The 20958-nt window shown below is 30.2% G+C and overlaps 1 protein-coding gene across 2 annotated transcripts; it reads right to left on the bottom strand.

Annotated features, from left to right (window-relative positions):
- Positions 1-53: 53 nt before the first annotated feature.
- LOC148611963 (golgin subfamily A member 1-like) lies at positions 54-20860 on the bottom strand. Of its 2 annotated transcripts, none has more exons than XM_088593014.1 (21): positions 20765-20860; positions 17930-18015; positions 17326-17426; positions 16699-16789; positions 15540-15614; positions 15171-15268; positions 13963-14091; positions 13119-13267; positions 12236-12347; positions 11479-11703; positions 10882-10977; positions 9663-9758; positions 8729-8824; positions 8271-8423; positions 7725-7820; positions 6883-6972; positions 5737-5839; positions 5131-5312; positions 3971-4081; positions 2388-2795; positions 54-1740 (listed from the first exon to the last, which is right to left on the bottom strand). In XM_088593014.1, exons 2-21 carry the CDS (start codon positions 18012-18014, stop codon positions 1582-1584), a joined length of 2655 nt encoding a protein of 884 aa, XP_088449140.1. In that variant the 5' UTR covers position 18015; positions 20765-20860; the 3' UTR covers positions 54-1581. The 2 variants fall into 2 exon arrangements, with proteins under 2 accessions (XP_088449140.1, XP_088449141.1); XM_088593015.1 differs by having other exon boundaries at positions 17930-18019; positions 20765-20856.
- Between the last annotated feature and the right edge of the window lie 98 nt (positions 20861-20958).

The following is a 20958-nucleotide window of genomic DNA, read 5'->3' as shown; positions in this document are numbered from 1 at the left end:
AAAAAATATGAAATGTCATTAAGTAGCATAAAGAGGTCTGTAAGCATCAGAAAAAAAGAGATACTGATTTATTGCTTCTTTATAAATAACATCCATAATAAGATCACATTTAGTGATTCACAGCCATGAACAATAAGGTATACACCAGTTTAAGGTCAAAGCAAACAAATGCATGTAGTATAAATGCAAGCATATAAGACATAAATTTAACAAAACTTTACTTTTGAGGTAAAACAAAACACAAAAATAAATAGCTTGCTTTTACAGACATAAGAATTTTATATTAAGCTACAGGGTATCAAAAAGCCTGAATTCAAATTATTGTTATGGTATGAATGTAAGGGTAAGACTTGAATAAAAGCAGGCAAACAATCTTATTCAACTTGGTATTTACCTCTATTATAAGGATGAAAACATCATGAAAATGACATATCAATGTCCAGGTCTCCATGGTAACCCTTTCCAGTATAACATACATTTTTCACAAATGAAACAGTGACAATTTGTAATAGGTAGTTTAACAGACCAATCTTAAATTTTACAACCTCTGGGCCCAGTATTGTAAAGACTCTCAAACTGAAATTTTCCTCAAACCCTTCCTCAACTAAAAAATTTCAACCAATCAAATCGCTTTAAATTGAAGATTTGAGGAAAATCTCAATTTGAGATTTTTTTTAATGAAATTTGACTACTGCTGAATCATGAAGATTGTTTTGTGTATGTAAATCAAGAAAATAAATGATTGCAAAGACATATTTAACCCTGATAATCAAAACAATAATGAAAATAACATCCCACAAATAATAGATTTGCAATAGGATGACATTCATGGTATATGTTTAGTTGCAATTGCAAATATTTATTTATACTGCATTCAATTTGTATTAAAATGCTAACCAAAATGCCTTTTCTGGAATATGTAAAATACAATTACTAAATATCAATTATATTTTAAGTGTAAGTCTCCGTAAGAATCTGGCTGTGGGTGAAACATGGCATTAAAACACCCACCATTTTGAAAGTTTAATTTGACTATCTGAACCATCAGAATCAAGGAAAACAGACAAATTTTTTCCATATCATTTTGGTATATTGAGTTATAATTTCACTGAGATGCACTGAAAATGAACATTTCAAGGGCAGATAACTCGGTTGAAAACCTCATTTTCTAATATTTTATTGAAACATTTCTGAACAAATCCATTGATGCTGAGATAACAGAGATGATTTTACAAGGTCAACAAACAAAGTGGAAATAGGCAAAAATCGGAAGTAAATATACAATAAAAAAGAATCATGACAGTAAAATCTGGATTTGAAATAGCGGAAATCCGCTAAAAGACAGAAGAAAATCATCCCTGAGATAAAAAAATGGAGAAAGCATCCTTGAGAAAAATTGTATTGTCAGATTAGTAGGGTTTTGACATGCAAGTTTCTGAATTTTACAAAAACTTACACTTAAATGACAAAAAAATTACAGAATTAATAGGTAGATGGAAATTAAACCAACTGATCTAAACTGGTGTATATAATATCACAACAAATCCAACCATAAAACCCAGGTTTACATATATCACAACATTAATATGGTGGGGGAATGTATTTTGATTTTTGTCCTTTCCCTAACGATGGCTTGATACCAAACCACGACATTCTGTATTCTAATGTCTCCTGTAACAGTTTTTGTTCGTCTACGGAACAGTGTAATAATGTTCCTATTGCTCGCACTAGATGTACAGCCTGTAAAATATAGAATAAGTACATGGTTCATTTGTTTTACAGATAACTCGGTTGAAAACCTCATTTTCTAACATGGTTCATTTGTTTTATGTAAAGAAAAAACAATTTGATTTGACAACACAAACACAAGGAGAGTAACACGAACAGCTCCAGTTTTACACAGAAAATACTGGTAGTGTACTTGTAGCATAGTTTGGAAGCGTTACTTGGAGCATCTGTTGCTTAGAGAGAAATTGTAAGCAAGTAAACTGTGTAGAATATATGGCTAAAATTGTTTCCTTTTGATCAAATATTTAAGGACTTCTTACCCTTATTGGTTTAACACAAATATATGAGATCAGATCCAGGCGAGTGTTTCATTCCTGTTGGACTAGATTATTGACTTAATTGTTTAATAATCATTGTTCTGATTTTTATTTTTTTAATGATTCACCTCTATAATATATTTCTATATATATTTTTAACCATAGAGGGACCTTTTGCTCAAGTTTGGTTGATAATAAAAAACTGGAAATCACTGAAATAGAACTCCATTCGGCCAGTTGGCACCCCCATTTAAGCAATTTTTGATCACTGCTGACAGATAATTTACTTTATATTAATAAAACAACAGTGAATCAGTGTTCTTTGTTTAAATAAGTACTTACCTCTGCTTCTCGACTCAGCATAAATTTTAATACAACATGTTTTAAATATTTAAAGTTCACATCATTTTCCAATTCTTTCCTAGGATCATTAAGAACTTTTGCACCATGTGAATCCTTAGAATGATTTGAAACACTATTGAGTTCTAACTGTCTCATTTCATGTCCAATCATTGCTGGACTTAGTTCTCGCTTAGTCACATGACCCATTGACATGGGACTTAGTTCACGATAATCATTACCATCCCGGAATGGAGAATTACGACTGTCATTGACTTTCCTTTGCATAGGTGGTGTTTGGGCAGCCCCATCAATAACGACAGGTTCGTCACTAGGTAATGGCTGAACTTTTAACTCTCTATGTAAAGTTTTTTGTAGATCTCTCAACCTTTGTTCCTGCTTCTTCAATGCCTAACAAGTATAATCAAAGTAATTAATAACTTAATGAAATTACTTAAATAAATAGTGTCAGACAGAAATAATCAAGATGTTTAATATCTCTTATGGCTTCAGCTGGTACAATTTTTGACTATTTTACTTCATAAAAGAATCATATCTCCTTACATTGTTAATTATGTTGATCATCATCTTTTAAATATCGAAACTGTAAGACAACTATTTTTTTGTGAATTATCAATTAGATTTTTCTACTAATTATTTTTGTGATTAACACTGATTTTTCTACTAATTATTTTAGTGATTAACACTGATTTTTTCTACTAATTATTTTTGTGATTAACACTGTTTCACATGTATTTCATAATGAAGAGATTTGTTAACAGCAATTTATATTCCAGATTTTTCATGCTCTTGAAATTCATAGCAATACTGAAATACTGTGAGCAAGCTCATTAAGAGAATAACCCCAGGTTCAAATTAATTTCAATAAATAACCCTTAAGTTCAAATATCTCCAGGTCATGTCCTCCAACAGTAATCATATTCCTTCATACACATCTACATATGTAGCTCATCTTCCTATAGAATGTTATCGAAATCCCTAGAGCAGTTAAGAAGGATTTGCACTTATGATGTTTTAACACATAAAACCCTTAAGTTGGATTATCTCCCTTTACTTTATCCTATTCCAATAAAATCTCATCAAAATCCTGTCAGTGTGTTAGGGGGTACTGCTTTACAGGAAATGCTGACAGACAGAAAGGATGATTACTATATACCCCCAAACTTTGTATGTGGGGGTATAATAAATAACTCCTTCCCTACCCCCCCCCCCCACAAAAAAAAAAAAAAAAAAAAAAAAAAAAAGTTTGTTTTCAGTACTTGAGGAATATGATGCCAAATTCCTGGTGATGGTATACAAATTTTGAAATTCAGCTATTGATATCTGAGAAATTAGATCATCTAAAAGTGGAATGGTAAGACTATGTTTCCTTTACCTTATTACATGTATCAGTTATAAAGACCATCAATAATGTACATATTGTCAACACTTTCTATGAGATTTTGACATCACAATTAATTTCTACACATCATAACCTAAAGTGACTACAACTTTGAGTACCTTAAGTATATTTTTAAATATCATTAATGTTTCAAGTAGTAGTCAGACTGAAACTAGTATTTTACCTTATTTTTATCAGCTAATTGTTCCTGTAGATCTGTGACAGTTTTCTCTAGTGTAATAACCTGTGTAGATGTTTGTTGGTTTTCTTCCTTTGTATCTTCAAGTTCCTGAATCTACAAGAATCACATTTCAGTATGTTAATATAATCAAGATATGGCTAATATCACATGTACATGTAAAACAAAACAGGGCAACTGACGGGACATTTAATAATACCCACCACATTAAGTTGTCTTCAACCTTCAAAATTCTTTAATATTCATTCAAAATTATTTCACACAAAAAAAAAATTAACTACCGGTACAATTCATCAAACATTTTTGGGGGTAAAAACAACTCAAAATTGCTGTTACTTTTACGTAAAATATACAATCAAATTTTATCTGTATTTTATCATACTCAATAAATATACAAAGTTTGAAAAAGATCTTTGAATATCTTCTAAAGTTATCATTTGGAAACCATTGAGGACAGGCAGACAGACGGATACACAACTTTTCGAAGGGTATCACATATCAAATACCATGTCACTTTGTGTGTGTGTGGGGAGGTGTATAATAAAAACTTTCTGACATTTGAATTACAGCCATCTTGTAAATGATAAACATTCTTGCATTCTGAAGATGTCTTCCAAATTCATATCACAATGTCTTGAAATAAGGAAAAAGATGTAAATTCATTTCACACTTTTTACATTGGTTTTTATATTCATAATTCTCCATACAGTATAAGCCTATCTACCCTCCTTGTTAGCCTAAATACCTGTTGTAAATTTTCTTTTGTACAACTTCTCTAAATTACCAAAAATCCCACTCATTTATTATCTATGTGTATTTTACACAATCTTATACTGTATGTATCATATATGAACCTTAATCACTTATTGTTATGGAGTTAGAGCTAATAAAATTATTTGTATTTGTATTTGATATGATGGAATCCTCCCCTTAATTAAGGAGGTAGACCTAGGGTAAGGGACACAACTCTTGTTTGCATCATATTCAATTTCACCAAAGCATATCGAGCTTTCATTTAAAATGGAATGAAATACATCCAAGTCACTTTGATGCTTACATGAGATTGATGTAAATGCTGAATACAAGCATTCCAATGATTTGTAGGAGTTGTGTCCCTTACCCTAGGTCTACCTCCTTAAACAAACCTTTTTCTGATGAAGATCAATGTCCTGTTGTAATGATGTCTCTGTTTGTTGTAGCTGTTCTATCTGTGTTTCTCTCTCCTCTAATTCTCCCTTTAATTGGTTTATAGCACTATCTGCAGTGCTCTGGGCTGACAAGTTCTTCTGTGATAGCTCAGCATTCCTTAGTAATAATTCATCCTTTTCTGGAATTAAAATCAACACAAACTGTATTACTCAAGCTAAATTTGAGGAGAATTACTTGATTAATCTAAAACCCAAGTATTAAAGCACCCTTTAACAGTAATTCATACACAAACTGTATTACTCAAGCTAAATTTGAGGAGAATTACTTGATTAATCTATAACCCAAGAATTAAAGCACCCTTTAACAGTAATTCATACACAAACTGTATTACTCAAGCTAAATTTGAGGAGAATTACTTGATTAACCTATAACCCAAGTATTAAAGCACCCTTTAACAGTAATTCATACACAAACTGTATTACTCAAGCTAAATTTGAGGAGAATTACTTGATTAATCTATAACTCAAGAATTAAAGCACCCTTTAACAGTAATTCATACTTTTTTTCTTTGTTGAGAAATTATAGGAATATTGAAATTCTACCTGCATTGCTGGCTCTGAGCTCTGAGTCTTTACTCTTTACAACTTTTTCTAAATCTTTACATTGACTAGTTACTTCAGATAATCTTTCTTCTAAATCTGTTATCTATAATGAAACACAAAGTTATAAATAGAACATTAACAAGGGAATTGTCATACGCTAACTTTATAGCCATAATAACTTACGAACAAATGAAGGGCATAAATTAAAAAAAAGAACTATGAACATTTACTGAAAGTAGATCTATCTGACAAGAAACTGTACAGCAGGTAATTTTCGTGGGGTGGTAATTTTGGAGTATTTTAGGAGTCTGTCTAAAAATCGCCTAAATAAATTCTGTAAAATATTAACTATGAGCTTAAACACTTAATGCATCACTTAATGTCTGCCAAAATTAGTATTGGCACATCAATTTAAATACTTTCTAATCAGACAATTTTTCATCTGCCAAAGTAACCTGCCATGGGTAGTTATATTCAAAAACTTGAAAACTGACAGCACCTTTCAAATATGAACTTCCTTAGATATCAATCTGACTTAAGATGTTTCAATATTTGGATCATTTTTTTAACCAGTGATTCAATATATTTCAAGTTATCGTGGACAAGATGGAGATGCCTTCTTCCATGCAAAAACCTGACAGTAGGTGGCACAAGTCAAATTTTCTTTTCAACAAATGTTCATCTATTTCATATCAGAAATGCATCGTTTCTCAAAGTTGAATGTTGGTTTTTGATTAACTGCCACTATTGAAGAGAAATAAATTACATAGAAAGCATTGATATTCATTGAAAAAAGGGAGATAACCCATTAATTTGAGCAAAATTTAGCTGCTAATTTGGGAACTAAAATACCATTGTCCAAGCCATCCATTGCTGATTTAAAAGTAAACTTTATATTATCTGACATACATATGATATATAAATTACAGTGGAACAATAAATTCAGTGGGGTTAAATTCACCCTATGCCACCCAAATCATAGGATCTGCCTTGTTTTTACATGGGCAGTCTCCTAATTGTCAACAAGTTTGCTGTTAATATAACAATAGCAATGTAAACAACAAAAGTATAAATATTAGATTCAATGGTTTAAATAATTTGAACAGAAGAGATTTTTTGGAGAAAAAAAATAAAATATAAACTCACTTTTCCACACATTCTTTGCTCTGCATCTTGTAACAAAGAAAGTTTGTCTTTCATCTTGGACTCATCACTTGACATGTTGTACTTTTCAGTCTGAAACACATAATTTATGAAAACATAGATAACAAGAACCTTTCATATACATACTATAAAAGTACTTTTATTTGTGGGTATAAGTTTTGCAGTTTACCAACATTTTGTTGGTTTGTTGATGTTTGAAATCGTGGATTTAACAGACCATCACATTTTCAATGGAAAGTATACATTTCTTTGGGAATCTGAATTAGTGGTTTGTCCAGACAACAAAAGCCACAAAATTTGTACATGTACTCCATGAAAAGAAGTTCTTCAAAATAGTTTTAAATTCCTATTATATTTTTGTGGTATATATACAGTGAAACCTGTCTTAAAATTAACTTTAACTTGGACTTTAAATTATTTAAATTAAAATTATTTCAGTTTAGACAGGTGTTCACTTTAATACCAAGGTTCAAAATACATTTAAATTATATAAAGGGAATTAAAAAGTGTCAAGTTTAGAAAGTTTCCAGATTATTCTGGGTTTGGTTTAGTCAAGTGACACTGAATTCAGTTTCAGTATGAGATGATAACCATTTATTGTGTATAATTTAGTGACATTTCAATATGAGTCCATTAAGGACTTATTGAGCATAAAACCCCTGTCTATACTGAAAACTGAGTGGAGCTTCCATTTATGGCAAAATGTGTCCAACCAAAGGCAATATCATACCAAATTTCATTAAGTTCAGCAGAATTTTTTTTTTTCAGAAAAAAAGGTCAAAATATGTCATATGGTCATATTTTTTCCTGATGAGATATCTGACCTCTAACTGATCTCTGTTTTTCTCTAGCTCCATAACCTGAGTTTCTAATTGAGATGCCTTTGTTAAGTATTCACTCTCCCTGCTCTCTAGTTGCTCCTGAAAATATATTGATGTTAGACTATAACTTTAATGAACTAATTGAGTGTTACCCCCTGCTTGCAACATGTAATATATTTTTTGATGGATGACTAATCTTTCAAAGCATCCTGAAATATCAATTTTGCTGCTTCATGCCCACCTACATATTATATTATGCTCAACATTTAAATAAATAAAGCTGTCGTAACAAAGTATGTTGTTAATTGTACTGATAGATGGAAAAGGAACTCCTTTATACCCCCTAGTTTGTTTGCATGGAATATAATAATATGGTAGCATATAAAAATGAAATCAGCATAGAACACACAAATTAAGCAAAGACAAATTTGATTTTCAGTTTAATAGATAAGCAATGAACAGATTATACAAAACAAAATAAATATTTTTCATTTATTAAACTAAACTAAAATCTTCTTCAATAGTATAATATAATACATCATGTCTTACTATCTTTTGTTCCAGTAACTCTTTTTCATGTCTTTTTCCCTCTTTTTCTGCCATCAGTTGTGATTCAAGGGAAGTAATCTTTGCAACTAACTGAGTTTCTAAATCCATCTTCTCAAAATGCTCTTTGTTCAGTTCAGTTTCCAAGTCATGTTTCTATAATACCAGAAAAAATTTTCAAAACTGCTCACGACATTTGAGAATTGAAAAATCTCAATATAAACACTACAACAAACACATGAATGCAGGATCCTCCTAAGTATTAAAATACAAACCACATTCCCCCTTCTTTGTGTGAGATTTTCTGATGTACAAAGTGTGATTAAAAATGATTCCTTCCATATCGTAAACTTTCTTCCTAGAAAGGAATCAGATGGAAAAGTGATCAAAGCAAAGGATACTTCAATATTTCATATAGCCGTTACTTCTGCAAAATAAAGAAATATTAAAGCGCTACCTACCTCTTTTTCAAACTGTTTCTCTTTCTTGCTCATTAATGTCAAATTCTCCTCATGTCTGTTTTCTGCATCTTCTAATTTAGCTTGTAACTGAGACACCTGCAAGGAATTTTTATCCAGTTAGATAATTTATTGAATCAATACTTATACACTGTTAAATCTTCTCCTTATCTTATCGCAACAACACTGAAATATTTGACTAAAAGTGAAATCTCATATATAAGGAATTAAGAAGTTAGTTACTTGTTACTCAGGCCTACTCTAGTCTTAGCATGCCCCAAAACAAATCTTATTGCAATTGCCTCCCTTATTAATTGTCTGTCTATAAACAATGTAAAGAGCATCCTAATCACTTCTTTAGGGCAACAAAATGGTTATAAGAAATGCCCACTGCATGTTGGGTTTCATGAAAAACAGCTTGACAACCATGAAATTAAATTTGAATGAATAAGTTTTTACCAGCAATTATTTTTCTTATAAGCAGTTTATTATTTCTATTATTTGTACATTTAATACAACAGTGTTAAGATCATGAACTGACTCGTACTTTTCTTATCTAAAGCAAAGATTAATAGGAAAGAGTGAATAACCAAAAAAAGACCACAAGTGCGGAAGAACACGAAGATTTAATGAGTCAAGTTCCAAACATAAAACATTTTTGACATTAGTTAATATATTTTGGTTCTTCACTATTCCCAAATTGATTATCGTATCTTATAATATAGATTTTCTCAATAATTTATTGCTATTATCAACAATTCTTTTTTAATTTGTGGTTGGCAGATTGATATATATGTTTTTGGCAAGAGAAAGTCAGAGAGTGAAATTACCGAATTTACTTCTCAATGTGAATTATTGAAATTTATCATACATGGAACTTTCTATACATCACTGCTATCTATCTCTATAATATAAATTTGGATATATATAACAATACCTGTTGTTGAAAGGTGTCTCTGAGAGATTCAGCACTCCTCTCACTTTTAGAAAGTTCTTCGCTGTCTTCTACTATTTTGGTATTAAGATGAGATATCTGAATAATAAACAAAATTTTCTGATCATTAAATTTTCTCAAACTATGCTGAAACTGAATAATTATCAATACCTTTCAAAGTTATAAAGAATATACTCAGTAAAATCATTTTCAATGTGATCTACACAGGAAAAATTGCAACATATATTTTTCATATGTTTAGAACCATTATAAAAAACATGTGTTTCTGACTAATGAATCGATACATAAACACATGTTTCTGAGTAATGAATTAATTCATGAAAAACCTATAAATAAATTTCATATGGTATTTATATGTTTTTAAGTACCAGTCCATATAAAATTCAGACACCACCATTGGTAACATGATTCATTGTGTAGAAAAACCCATGGACTAAATGATGCTTTTTTGGTGTACATGTGCTATATTTTTATGTGACAATAGTCCTTTCTGTATTTAGATCTGTACTTTTGAGAAACCACACTTCAAACTCCCACTAAAATCAACCAAATCAAACCAAATCAAGAATGATAACTCTTGCAAAGTGCTAATTTCAAGTATAATCAAAGCAATTTTTATCTCAAAAGCGCAACAACCAAATGAAAAACTAAGACTTGTTATGTGATCAGTAACTGTTTCTGAACAAGAAATAAAATTGAAATCAATAGGTTTTTGACATGCATGAATCACCTCCTGTCTGATTTTTATAAACACTGATACTTTAAAATAACGGGAATTCATATATGAAAAGAGTATGTTTTTCATATAAATTAAAAAAAACCATAAGATTTCATGTGTTTTAAAAGCACAAAAATATATTTTCCCATACTGGTCCTAAACATATGTTGCAATTTTGTCCGTGTAAAACAATGCCTCCTTTATCGAAGACACACATTTGTTCCACAATATATAATTGCCAGAATGAATCAATGAACCTCATGACCAAGGTCTTTGTTTTTGTCAACTTAAGCATTTGTTTTAACACCCTCTTTCAATGTACTATTAATCACTAAATATAATCCAAATTATGGACTTTTATAACATGTTTCAACAGTTGTACATAAGCTAAGTCAAAAGCATAATTGTGAAAAAAAAAACATCAAATAAAATTCCACATTGACGAGAGGTCATATTAATTACATATAACAGAAATCAGCTGACCTGTTCTTCTAGATGGGTAATTTTATCACTCCACGAAGATTTGATCTCTGTCAGTTGTTGTCTAGATTCCTCTAACTTCTGCTCTAAGGTGTGTCTCTGAAAAAATGTAATGAAAAAACTTTCCCTTTGTTAAATCATATAATATTTTTTTCAACATTTCAACTTTAATTTTTCGAGGAATTTTTTGTTGTATATATCTCTGTAAAGTTTTAATTTCAAATAAATATGAATCAATAAATAACTCATGCTGCTGATGGTTGTACAGTATTATACGGAGTAGTTGGTCCATCTCTAAATTATTAACAGAAGTTAAGCAGGTGTCTATTTTTAAACTTTCAACATTTACAAACTGAGCATATAGTTCCATTCTAGAGGTTCCACAGATTATTTTTTAAGTTCTACTTTCAAAGCAATTTTTGCGGTGAAAAGAATACTTGTGGATCTAAAATCAAATCCTAAATTTTTATAATTTCTCACGTTATACGATCTTGATAAATTTATATGATTCAAATCTACAAAGTATACTACTATTACTTATCTATGCTAGGTATGGACAGAGACCATATGATAACAAATCTTAAACCCTGTAACTCCTACCTCTGTTTCTAATGCTGAAACCCTGTCATCTCCAGAGAGACTCTGGTCCTGAAATCTTTGTTCCAACACTTTTATCCTGTCCTTCAATTGATTAATATGTTCATCTTTCTCCTCTATGAGTTTATTAGACTTAGTTTTATGGGAGTCATGGTTATACTGTAAGGTATGTAATTGGTTCTCAATCTCAATCTTCTTCTCTTCCATTGCTGACATGGCTGAAGTTTTCTGTTAAAAATTATCAAGTTATTCAAATTATTCCTTTTAAAGAAAGTAGCGTTTTTATGTTTTAAATAGATGTATTTACCCTTGTGGACACCATTGACGAAAATAATATATTTTCCTGTTGTTTTTGTACTTCATTCTCCTTCAACTCAAAGATTAATGATGTCACAATTTAAAATTACATTGTTTCATTGAAATAAAAAAAAAAGATCAAAAAAGTTATTTGGAGACAAATCTAGGGTCATTCTGAGCAAAATGACAAGTGTGAATTCATGTATTATTGCCGACAAAAATTAAGCAAAAATGTAACTGTTTAAGTAGAGAATAAAGTCTGAAAAATTCACAAATAAATCCAGAAATTTTGAATGCAACCTACATTTTCAATAATTTATGGGTTCATTTATATGACCATCTAAATTTTTGTGTAACATTTTTAATTTTAATGGGGTTTTAATTGATTCAACTATGAAACGAACTCAGGACCTATGAATGAGATTTCTTCCATACTTAAACAGAGACAAATATTAAAACAGACCTCAGAAAGAGTTTTTGTGGCTGTATCAGTTTCTTGTTTTAATTGTTCCTTCTCTTTAGACAAACTACTGATCATCTTTGATAATACTCTATTTTCTTCTGTCAACTTGTCGCTGTAAAATCATAAATATGGCATTAATTTGGATGACTGTTGAAAAACTGCTTTCTAAGACAACAACGAAATTTTCAATTCATATTGCAAGCATTCGATGAGTGGTAATAATGTCAATAGAAATATCTCAATATACACTTGTAAATGTGTCTAATGTATTTTTTTATTGTTGTCTAAAAGATACTTATAGTATACAACAACAATATAATATGTACCAAGGAATTAAAAAGGAATTTATTACTATCAGAACGTGTAAGTTTTTCTGAAGTACTTGTCTTTGTAAAAATCATGCAAATTTTGCAATAAGTCATACACCCCAAAAAAGGGCTACATATTTTTATTTTCGTTATTCAGTTGCTTTATAGGTCTATATGCTGAAGTGTATAATCATTTGTTCCAATCTTTCTGCTATTAGAAGATAATCCACATTGAAAATCCATTAGTTTAATATTGCATTTCAGTGTCATTTACAGAGTTATCTCCCTTAATTTTGAATTCTACAATACATTCTACATAATTTTTACCTCCTATGAAAAAGGGTTATATGAAAATCCACATATTAATTTCTGTTAATTATGGTATTTTACACAAAATATCATAAATGAAAATATGTAGGCTTTCCAACCATAAATCACATTTTGCATGATTCTTAGCTGGATTGCTACTTAACATTTGTTCTTTTCTGTTTGAAATTTGAATTAGTGGATTATCCAAAACATGAAAACCTTGAAAAATTATACTTCATGAAGAATAATTCTTCCACAGTACTGACCTCTGGTTTTTAAATTGGTTTCTTTCAGAATCTGATTCAGAAAGTTGAAGTTCCAACTCTTTGATTGTTTTCTCAGCTACTTCTAATTTTGATAAAGACTCTGTGTGATCCTGCTTTAGTTTAGTCAGTTCTTCTTGTGTATTGAGTAACTAAGAAATAAGAAAAGACCTATATCTAATCAATTTAAATACAGCAAAAACAAGTCACCATATTATACCAGACTTTGAAAGTTTAATTTGCAACTTTTGTTTTGTATTTGGCTATGTAGTTATAATAACAATTATGGAGGTAGACCTAGGGTAAGGGACACAACTCTTACAAATCATTGGAACGATTTATTCACCATTTCACATCAATCTCATGTAAGCATCATAGTAACCTGGAATGATTTCATTCTGCATCAAAGGAAAGCATGAAAGGCTTTTGTGAAATTGAATATGATACAAACATATCACTGATTTCAAGACTTATATCCCTTACCATGGGTCTACCTCCTTAACTAATTGGAAATCAAAGTCTGTTCTATAAATGTCCACATGTGACATTATTGAGATTATTTAAATGATAGTACATGTATTCTCAATGTATGTGATAAATACTGAATATTACATGTCAAAATTTGTGTCGCATGCTGTATCAATCTGTGACTCCTTTATCCCCCTATATATATATATAAATTTCCGTTAACATATGATTATTGCATGGCTATCATATGACAATCATATGTTAACAGAAACATATGGTTATCATAAGGTGCTCGATTCATATGACAATCATATGATGCAAACCATGAGATTCTCATGTGTGTACTGTAAAATGATATTTACAAATAAAAGGTAATTACCAAATGTTTAATTTTTGCCAGTTCCTGGGAGGCTAGACCTTGAAGTTGTTCTGTTTCTTCCTCTCTCTTGTATAGTTTGTCTTTATACTTTTCATACTCATCTATTTTGGCTTGTAATTCTTCCTTTTCCTAAAATATTGTTCAAAATGGAATATTGGAATGAATTCTTTTTCTACATAGATTCCAAATGATCATGTAAATTGTGTACAACATATGTTGATAATGTTTGCAGGTTATTATAAAAATGACAACTTTCTGTGAAAGACACAATTTTATTGGGAAATAGGAATTAAGTGTCTGATAAAAAAGGGAAAGTAAAATCAAGGTATGAAACAGCAGAATTATGTAAAAAAGTGGAATACAACCATGTCTGAAGCAATGAACAAATGGTAAATAACACAATGTCTAACAATTATGAAGCATCATATCATAACAAAACATACCTCAACAAAACAAATCATTACGAAAACTTTCTTTTTTTCAATTTTTGCATACTTTGAACCCAAATTAATCAAAACCATTTTTTAATTAGCAACAAATGTCTATTGGTTCCTAAGAACTTTTTACACAATATAGATGTATATCCAGGAAGACAAACATTTCCTTGCATCACTGAACTGTTTATTAGGAGATAATTTTTGACTGGTTAAGTGTAAAATAGTTTACATATTTTTCAAATATGTTTTCATAGCAGAATTTAACTAAAATCTATCTGTAAATTTCTACTGAACTGAACATTCTTTTATTTGACATTTTGAAGGATTTATAACCAAAATAAGTTTCCATAAAAGGTATAAATGAATAACTGTTTGTCTGTTATTTTATAAATATGATATTTTTGGTAGAAATGAAATCCTAACAATAATATAATTACAAGATAATATCAATGACTATTTAACTCCTTACATAGACAACCATATAATAAAGTTTTATTTGAGGTTGTTAGGCCATTCATATTTGATTTCTTGATTCTCAGGATTTTTTCATGAAAACAATGTTTAATTGCCCACAAAAAGTGATAAGACATCTTCAAATGGATAACAATAGATTGGATGGACATCCCTTACACTATACACCCTCCACTAAAAATGATAATTGTATTGATATAGTAATAACAATGAGTAATTGTGCATCCTCAAAAGAGATAACAGGGGACCTGATAACCAAAAAACCATTTTTACTTGGCCTTAGTGTTGTTTCAAACATACCTCATCCTTCTTCTGTAATGCCAATGTAAATCCCTCAGCTAACTTGGCTCTCTTTATCTGATACTGCTCATTTAATTCTTGTATCTTCTCAGCATGAGCTGTGACATGAGGATGTAAAATTTCATAAAAAACAACATCAAAAATACATGTAATTGTATAGCATCATAATATTGCCCAAGGAAAATTACCTTACATAAGAGTGAAATAAGTTTCCATAAAACACTAATATAACAAAAAAGTGACATCATTTGGAACATCAAATTTGGTTTCCTTTGCATTAAAAGGATAGATTTATGGGGATGGGAAATTTATGTAATGCATACTGCTTTCCTAAGGTTGATCATGTTATATTCACTTGTCAAAACCTACCTGTGTCTTGGTTTTGTAAGGATGTCTCCAGCTTCTCTATGCTTTTGTTTTTCTCCTTGATGATTGCAGCGTATTCTATAAAAATATTCTATGTCAATAATTATTGAAAGTAGCTTTATTTTTAATGACAAAAAAATATGTTTGAAAATGATAATATGAATACGTTAATTCAAGTACATGTAGGTGTTTTGAGAAGGATAAAGGTAAGTTCTACAACTGATATGGCCTAATGACCACATATTTTTCTGAAGAAAAAAAAACCTTTTCACTCTTAATTCTGCTATCAACTAGCCATTATCAATGTATCAAATGTTAGAAAAAAAATATTAGCCACACTATTTTTTTCCAAATAGAATCTTGGGCTTAGTATGTGTTCTTAGTGGTATTTTTATTTTTGGTAACATGTTTCCATATATATTTTTGTCTTTTCTTTTATATTCTTGCCTTGAGTTGGGAAAACCATCACTTCTTTCAAAAAATATTTGATCTCTCAACATTTCAATTTTCATCAATATCAAAACACTGTTATCTTGGATATATTTATACATAATAAAAGACCTGACGAAGTTCTGGTTAACAGAAAAGTGGTGAGTGTTTTAAACATTCACGGCGAGAAATATTGGTTGAAATCAAGACAAAAAAAATCTGATCAACCCTGACAGGATGAGTTGTAACATTCTGTCATGACATTCAAACTGACATTATCCTGTTTATTTGCAATGTCACAATTGACATTATTGTAACTGCAGTGGAAACTGATAATTTTTTTAGCACATGGCAATAGCCTGAGATAGAAAAACTGGTGGTGTAAAAATAATGGAAATGCGTGAAAGTTACAAATAAACAACAGGCATGAATGGAAAACTTAAAATTATTGCCAGTTCATTTTTTTAGCTGCTAATAATTCCCTTTAAGCACATTTTGCTTTAATTTATCTGAATTTTAAAGAAGACATTTCACTCTCAGTGATTTAGCAAGAATTTTAAAACTATTAGTACACCTATATTCATAAGAAATTGGCCAAAAAATGACTAATTTCACTTTGATATTGGCAAAAGCTATTAGTCACTTTTGACAGAAATTGATTAGTAAATGACTAAAGTGACTAGGTCTAGCTATAACACTGACTCTAATTACCAGTATGACCAACACGACATACCACTAATTTTTCCTTCAAACTTTTTACAGTGCTCTGTTCTCTTCAGTAGTAAAGCCAGAACTTCTTCTCTTGATCCACCTGGATCTCGTAACTAGATCATAAAAAATCAACAGATACATTAACAATTACACCTGTTTTCATATACATGCTTAACTGCTTTAACAGTTTGAAAAACATAATGTAAAACATATGCAGCAAAAAATACAAAACAAAAAATTTGAACATAAACAATTTGAAAAGATGCAGAAATTGATATTACAATCATGTGCCCATTTATTTCTCTCTCTTACAAAAGCATTAATCTGCATGAAGTGTGCAAAAATTATACACTCAAGTTCTGCACTTAAATCTCTTTCACACATGTAATTGATATTTGTTATGATGAATAACGACATAGAGGTTACATAATGTGACATTAGTTTAGAATGTATGGATTCTGTATAAAAGTTAAATGAAATGATTAGGCTGCATAACTCTTGACATAAATGATGCAGAAACCTCACAGTAAATTACTGCTACAGAAATCAGCACATACAGTATGACTCATAGACTTAGATAAATGTACCATTGTTGTCAACAGATGTTACAAATTACTGAAGAAATAAAACATTAATGCATAATATTTACATCTTCTTTAGAGGCTCCCATACTTGCAGGGTACTGTAAGGCAGAAGTTGAACTATCTGACTCATACCCCTTATAATCTTTCCCAGAGGGACTCTGTAATCCTGTCAAGGGAAATTCTTAGTTTAATGACGTTACATTAAATAACTGATACTATATACATTGTACTAGCAAATTTAGACACAAATTAAATTTATCATACTTAACATATTTGCTATGATATGGCTGATGTATATATACAGTTATATAAAAAATGCCAGTTTTTAAGTCTAGACAATATGCTGAAATGCACTTTTTTTCTGATTGATTTTGTGAAATGATTTGTACATAAAATTATGGTAAAAAATCCAGGAAGTATCTTCAGCTAGTACCATAAGCCTGAAAGGGCAACATCTTGAAGGGCAAAATATTTCCCTACATATATTTTCAGACACAATGATCTAAGAAAGACATTGTATACATGTAATAATGTGATAAAATTTACCAATAATTAAATAAATTCAGAAGACATTTTTGTCCATTGCAACTAAATTTGTACCTTTGCGAGCAGCAGTGACTTCACGAAAGAGCTGCAACTACAATATATAAGTGATGATTAATTACTGACCTTTGAATGGACTGGCCACCTTATTTCCATCACCACCACCCCCTTGGTCCTGTTCCTCTATCTTCTTCTTTAATTTGGCAAACATTCTAAATAAAAATTCAACAAGTCAAAATTTCTATACAACATTGTCCAAAGGATTTATCGAGTTCACATAAGTCCCATTATGAGCAAAATTGACATCCTATGGTTTTACATCTTACAATATATAACAATAATAATAGAGAGCAGATATTGTGCAATTGTCATTTAAATTTTAAGTAGCACTTCAGCTAAGAATTATGCAAAATGTGATACATGGTTGGAAACCCTACATAAATATATTTAGGATATTTTGTTTAAAATCCTTAAGTAAATAGAAAATATTATGTGGCTTTTCATAGAATCTGTGTTCTTAGGAGATAAAAACTGTATAGAATGCACTGTAGAATTCAAAAGTAAGGGAAATAACTCTGTAAATGGCACTAAAATTCAATAGAATCTGTTGGGTTTTCCATGTGGATTATCTTCTAAGAGCAGACAGATTGGAATGAATAATTATACATTTCATCATGTAGAACTTTAAAGCAATTTAATTACAAATAAAAATGTAGCCTTTTTTAGGGGGGGGGAGTGAATCACATATAACACAATTTGCATGATTCTTACTAAGACTGCTACTTAATTGCTATAAATTTTGAGATCAGCAAGCAGAATAATCATTCCTGGTTCTCATGTTTACACACATGTACATGTACATGAGATCTTGTAAATTATGGTTGGTCTGCATTCCTACAAGTAGTTTGGAAATGTTTTTTCCTTATCATCTTTAGACCTTCTGTAAAATGGTTGGTCAAACAACTAAGGATCACACATGTAGTTCAAGTCCTTAGCATTAAAGATGGCACCATTTTATAAGTTTCTGACTGTTACAATAGACTTTCCCTCACAGCCAATGGATAAAAGCAATATTCATTGTAAAGTACAAGGAAACTAGGTAAACTATAGCCAGGAGAAATATGAAACAGTATTAAATCTAGATACAATAATACTATTGGAAGATATTGATGAATAACATCATAGTTGTGCTACATACAGAATGTACTTTGTTGTTACATAGTATTTAATACATGTAAATTCAGTTGATAACACTATACTGGTCACAATCAATTTATTACATTAACATTAAATTAGCTATCACATTAAATATATTATTCTGTTGCTGATGTTTCTAACTGTTGCATATTGTTTTTTTTTCTGAGATTAAACATCTGAAATAACATAACTGTCTTCGTTGGACATCAACCATATAAATTGAGAATTAATATCTAAGTTAATATCTAAGTCATTAAAATTCTTAAATGTGTTTCTGAAATTTGTAATAAAAGGACTTTTGTTGCTGCTCAATGCAGGACATTTTAACATAAATTGAATCTCATCTTCCACTCCCTGCTTATAAAGATTACATGTACATATGTGCTCATTTAGCTGTAGACCCTGTATCTAACTCGTTCAATTTCTAAATTAGGATTACTAATTCTTAATCTAGTCATCATATTTCTTTGCTGCTTATTCCTAAGTCAAGATCAGATTCAAATGAAATATTTCTTTTGAATTATCTATATGTTTGTTATAAAAAGAGCCTGAGCGGTAGTTCTTTCCATAAACAAAATTATTATCATGAACACAGATAACTATATAAAAAAGATGATTTAGTAAAACTTAAGGTACAAATGAATATAAAATCTGGCACTGTCCAAGTACATCACTTCTTTGCATAAAAGAAAATGTCATTTATGAAATATTGCCAAGTGTTCACCTTAAAATTGTCATCAGTTTCGTTTCTGGTATCCCTTAGGCAAAAGTTTACATCATTCTCTATAAATCTTCGGGTAATATAAAAACATCATATAGGGAATGTTAATATTAGGAAAAGCAGAATCACAAAAATGTTCTTAACTTGTAACCAAACAACTTGTCATCTCTGTTATCGAGTAACTTTGAAATTCAAATTTTGTCAAATTTTGTTTTTAGCTTTTTATATCAAAAAGTGTTTAAAGTTTGATTTTAAAGTCAGTTAATATTTCAAATCAATATCTAAATAATCCAGGGAAGACTTCAATCATAGAGTTAAACCAGCTCAATTAAGTTTACTATACATGTGTATATTGTACTACAATGATTAACACCAAGTATAAAACTTAATTTTTGCTTGCCATCTAAAATCTTAATTTGCCCTAAATCTTGTCTGCACTAATACTTGTTCTCCCTAACTTACATGTACTTGTCCTAGGACCATTCCCACAATATCCACAATCTGAATATACGTGTACAATTAAAAATAAAGTAACCTTTATATTTTGATCATAAATAACCACAATGACAGTTTAAAAATAGGATAATAACTGGTCTTGATTATCAGTTCACAATCACTTATTTTTCTTTCCATGTTAAACATTATAAATCTAAATTATCATTTATAAATCTTCAATTAAAATATCAATACCACTTTTGACAATCTCACCTGTATAAAATAATTCACAGAACATTCATGACTTTCCTGTATTACATGTAAAACGAAATTATACACTTCACCTAACATTTCTATACTATAGCATGAATGGACATATGACTAGCAGAATGTGAAAAGTAATCCTGTGTGTTGCCACTGTTGGAAATGGAAACCCAGTATACTGTATAGTCAGGTTGCAGGCAGGCCATACACTGAGATAAAAAGGTTTGTTTTGTTTGTTGGGGTTTAACGTCCGAGCAGCAATATAGAGAAAGGCAATTCGCATGCAATGAAAGAGCTTGTATATAGAGATGAATTAAAGAAAATGAGTTAAAATCAAAAATAACCTTATAAGTGTAAATCCTCTGAATTATTTGACTGAACCGGATCGCCAGGTTGGCAAATGACAGTTATCTTCCTTGTTTAATTTAACGATCTTTCTCAAAACCAAAAAATAGTTTATTTCAGACAACAAAACGGACGTTTTTGTTTTAGTTTTTTTTTAAGTTATTCTAATTCACACTTTAGCATCCCAAATGAT

The sequence above is a fragment of the Perna viridis genome, chromosome 7, assembly GCF_037379345.1.
Source record: "Perna viridis isolate PV_CMFRI_1.1 ecotype Kerala chromosome 7, ASM3737934v1, whole genome shotgun sequence".
Lineage (NCBI taxonomy): Eukaryota > Metazoa > Mollusca > Bivalvia > Mytilida > Mytilidae > Perna > Perna viridis.
The sequence above is the reverse complement of the archived record's forward strand: the minus strand, read 5'-3'. Positions and strand labels throughout refer to the sequence as shown.

Coding starts and splice junctions, on each gene's coding strand:
- LOC148611963 (XM_088593014.1), bottom strand. CDS start 18,014: ATGTTTGCCAAATTAAAGAAGAAGATAGAGGAACAGGACCAAGGGGGT. Junction 17,427..17,929: donor GGTGGCCAGTCCATTCAAAG/GTCAGTAATTAA, acceptor TTCCCTTGACAG/GATTACAGAGTCCCTCTGGG. Junction 7,821..8,270: donor AGTTACTGGAACAAAAGATA/GTAAGACATGAT, acceptor ATATATTTTCAG/GAGCAACTAGAGAGCAGGGA.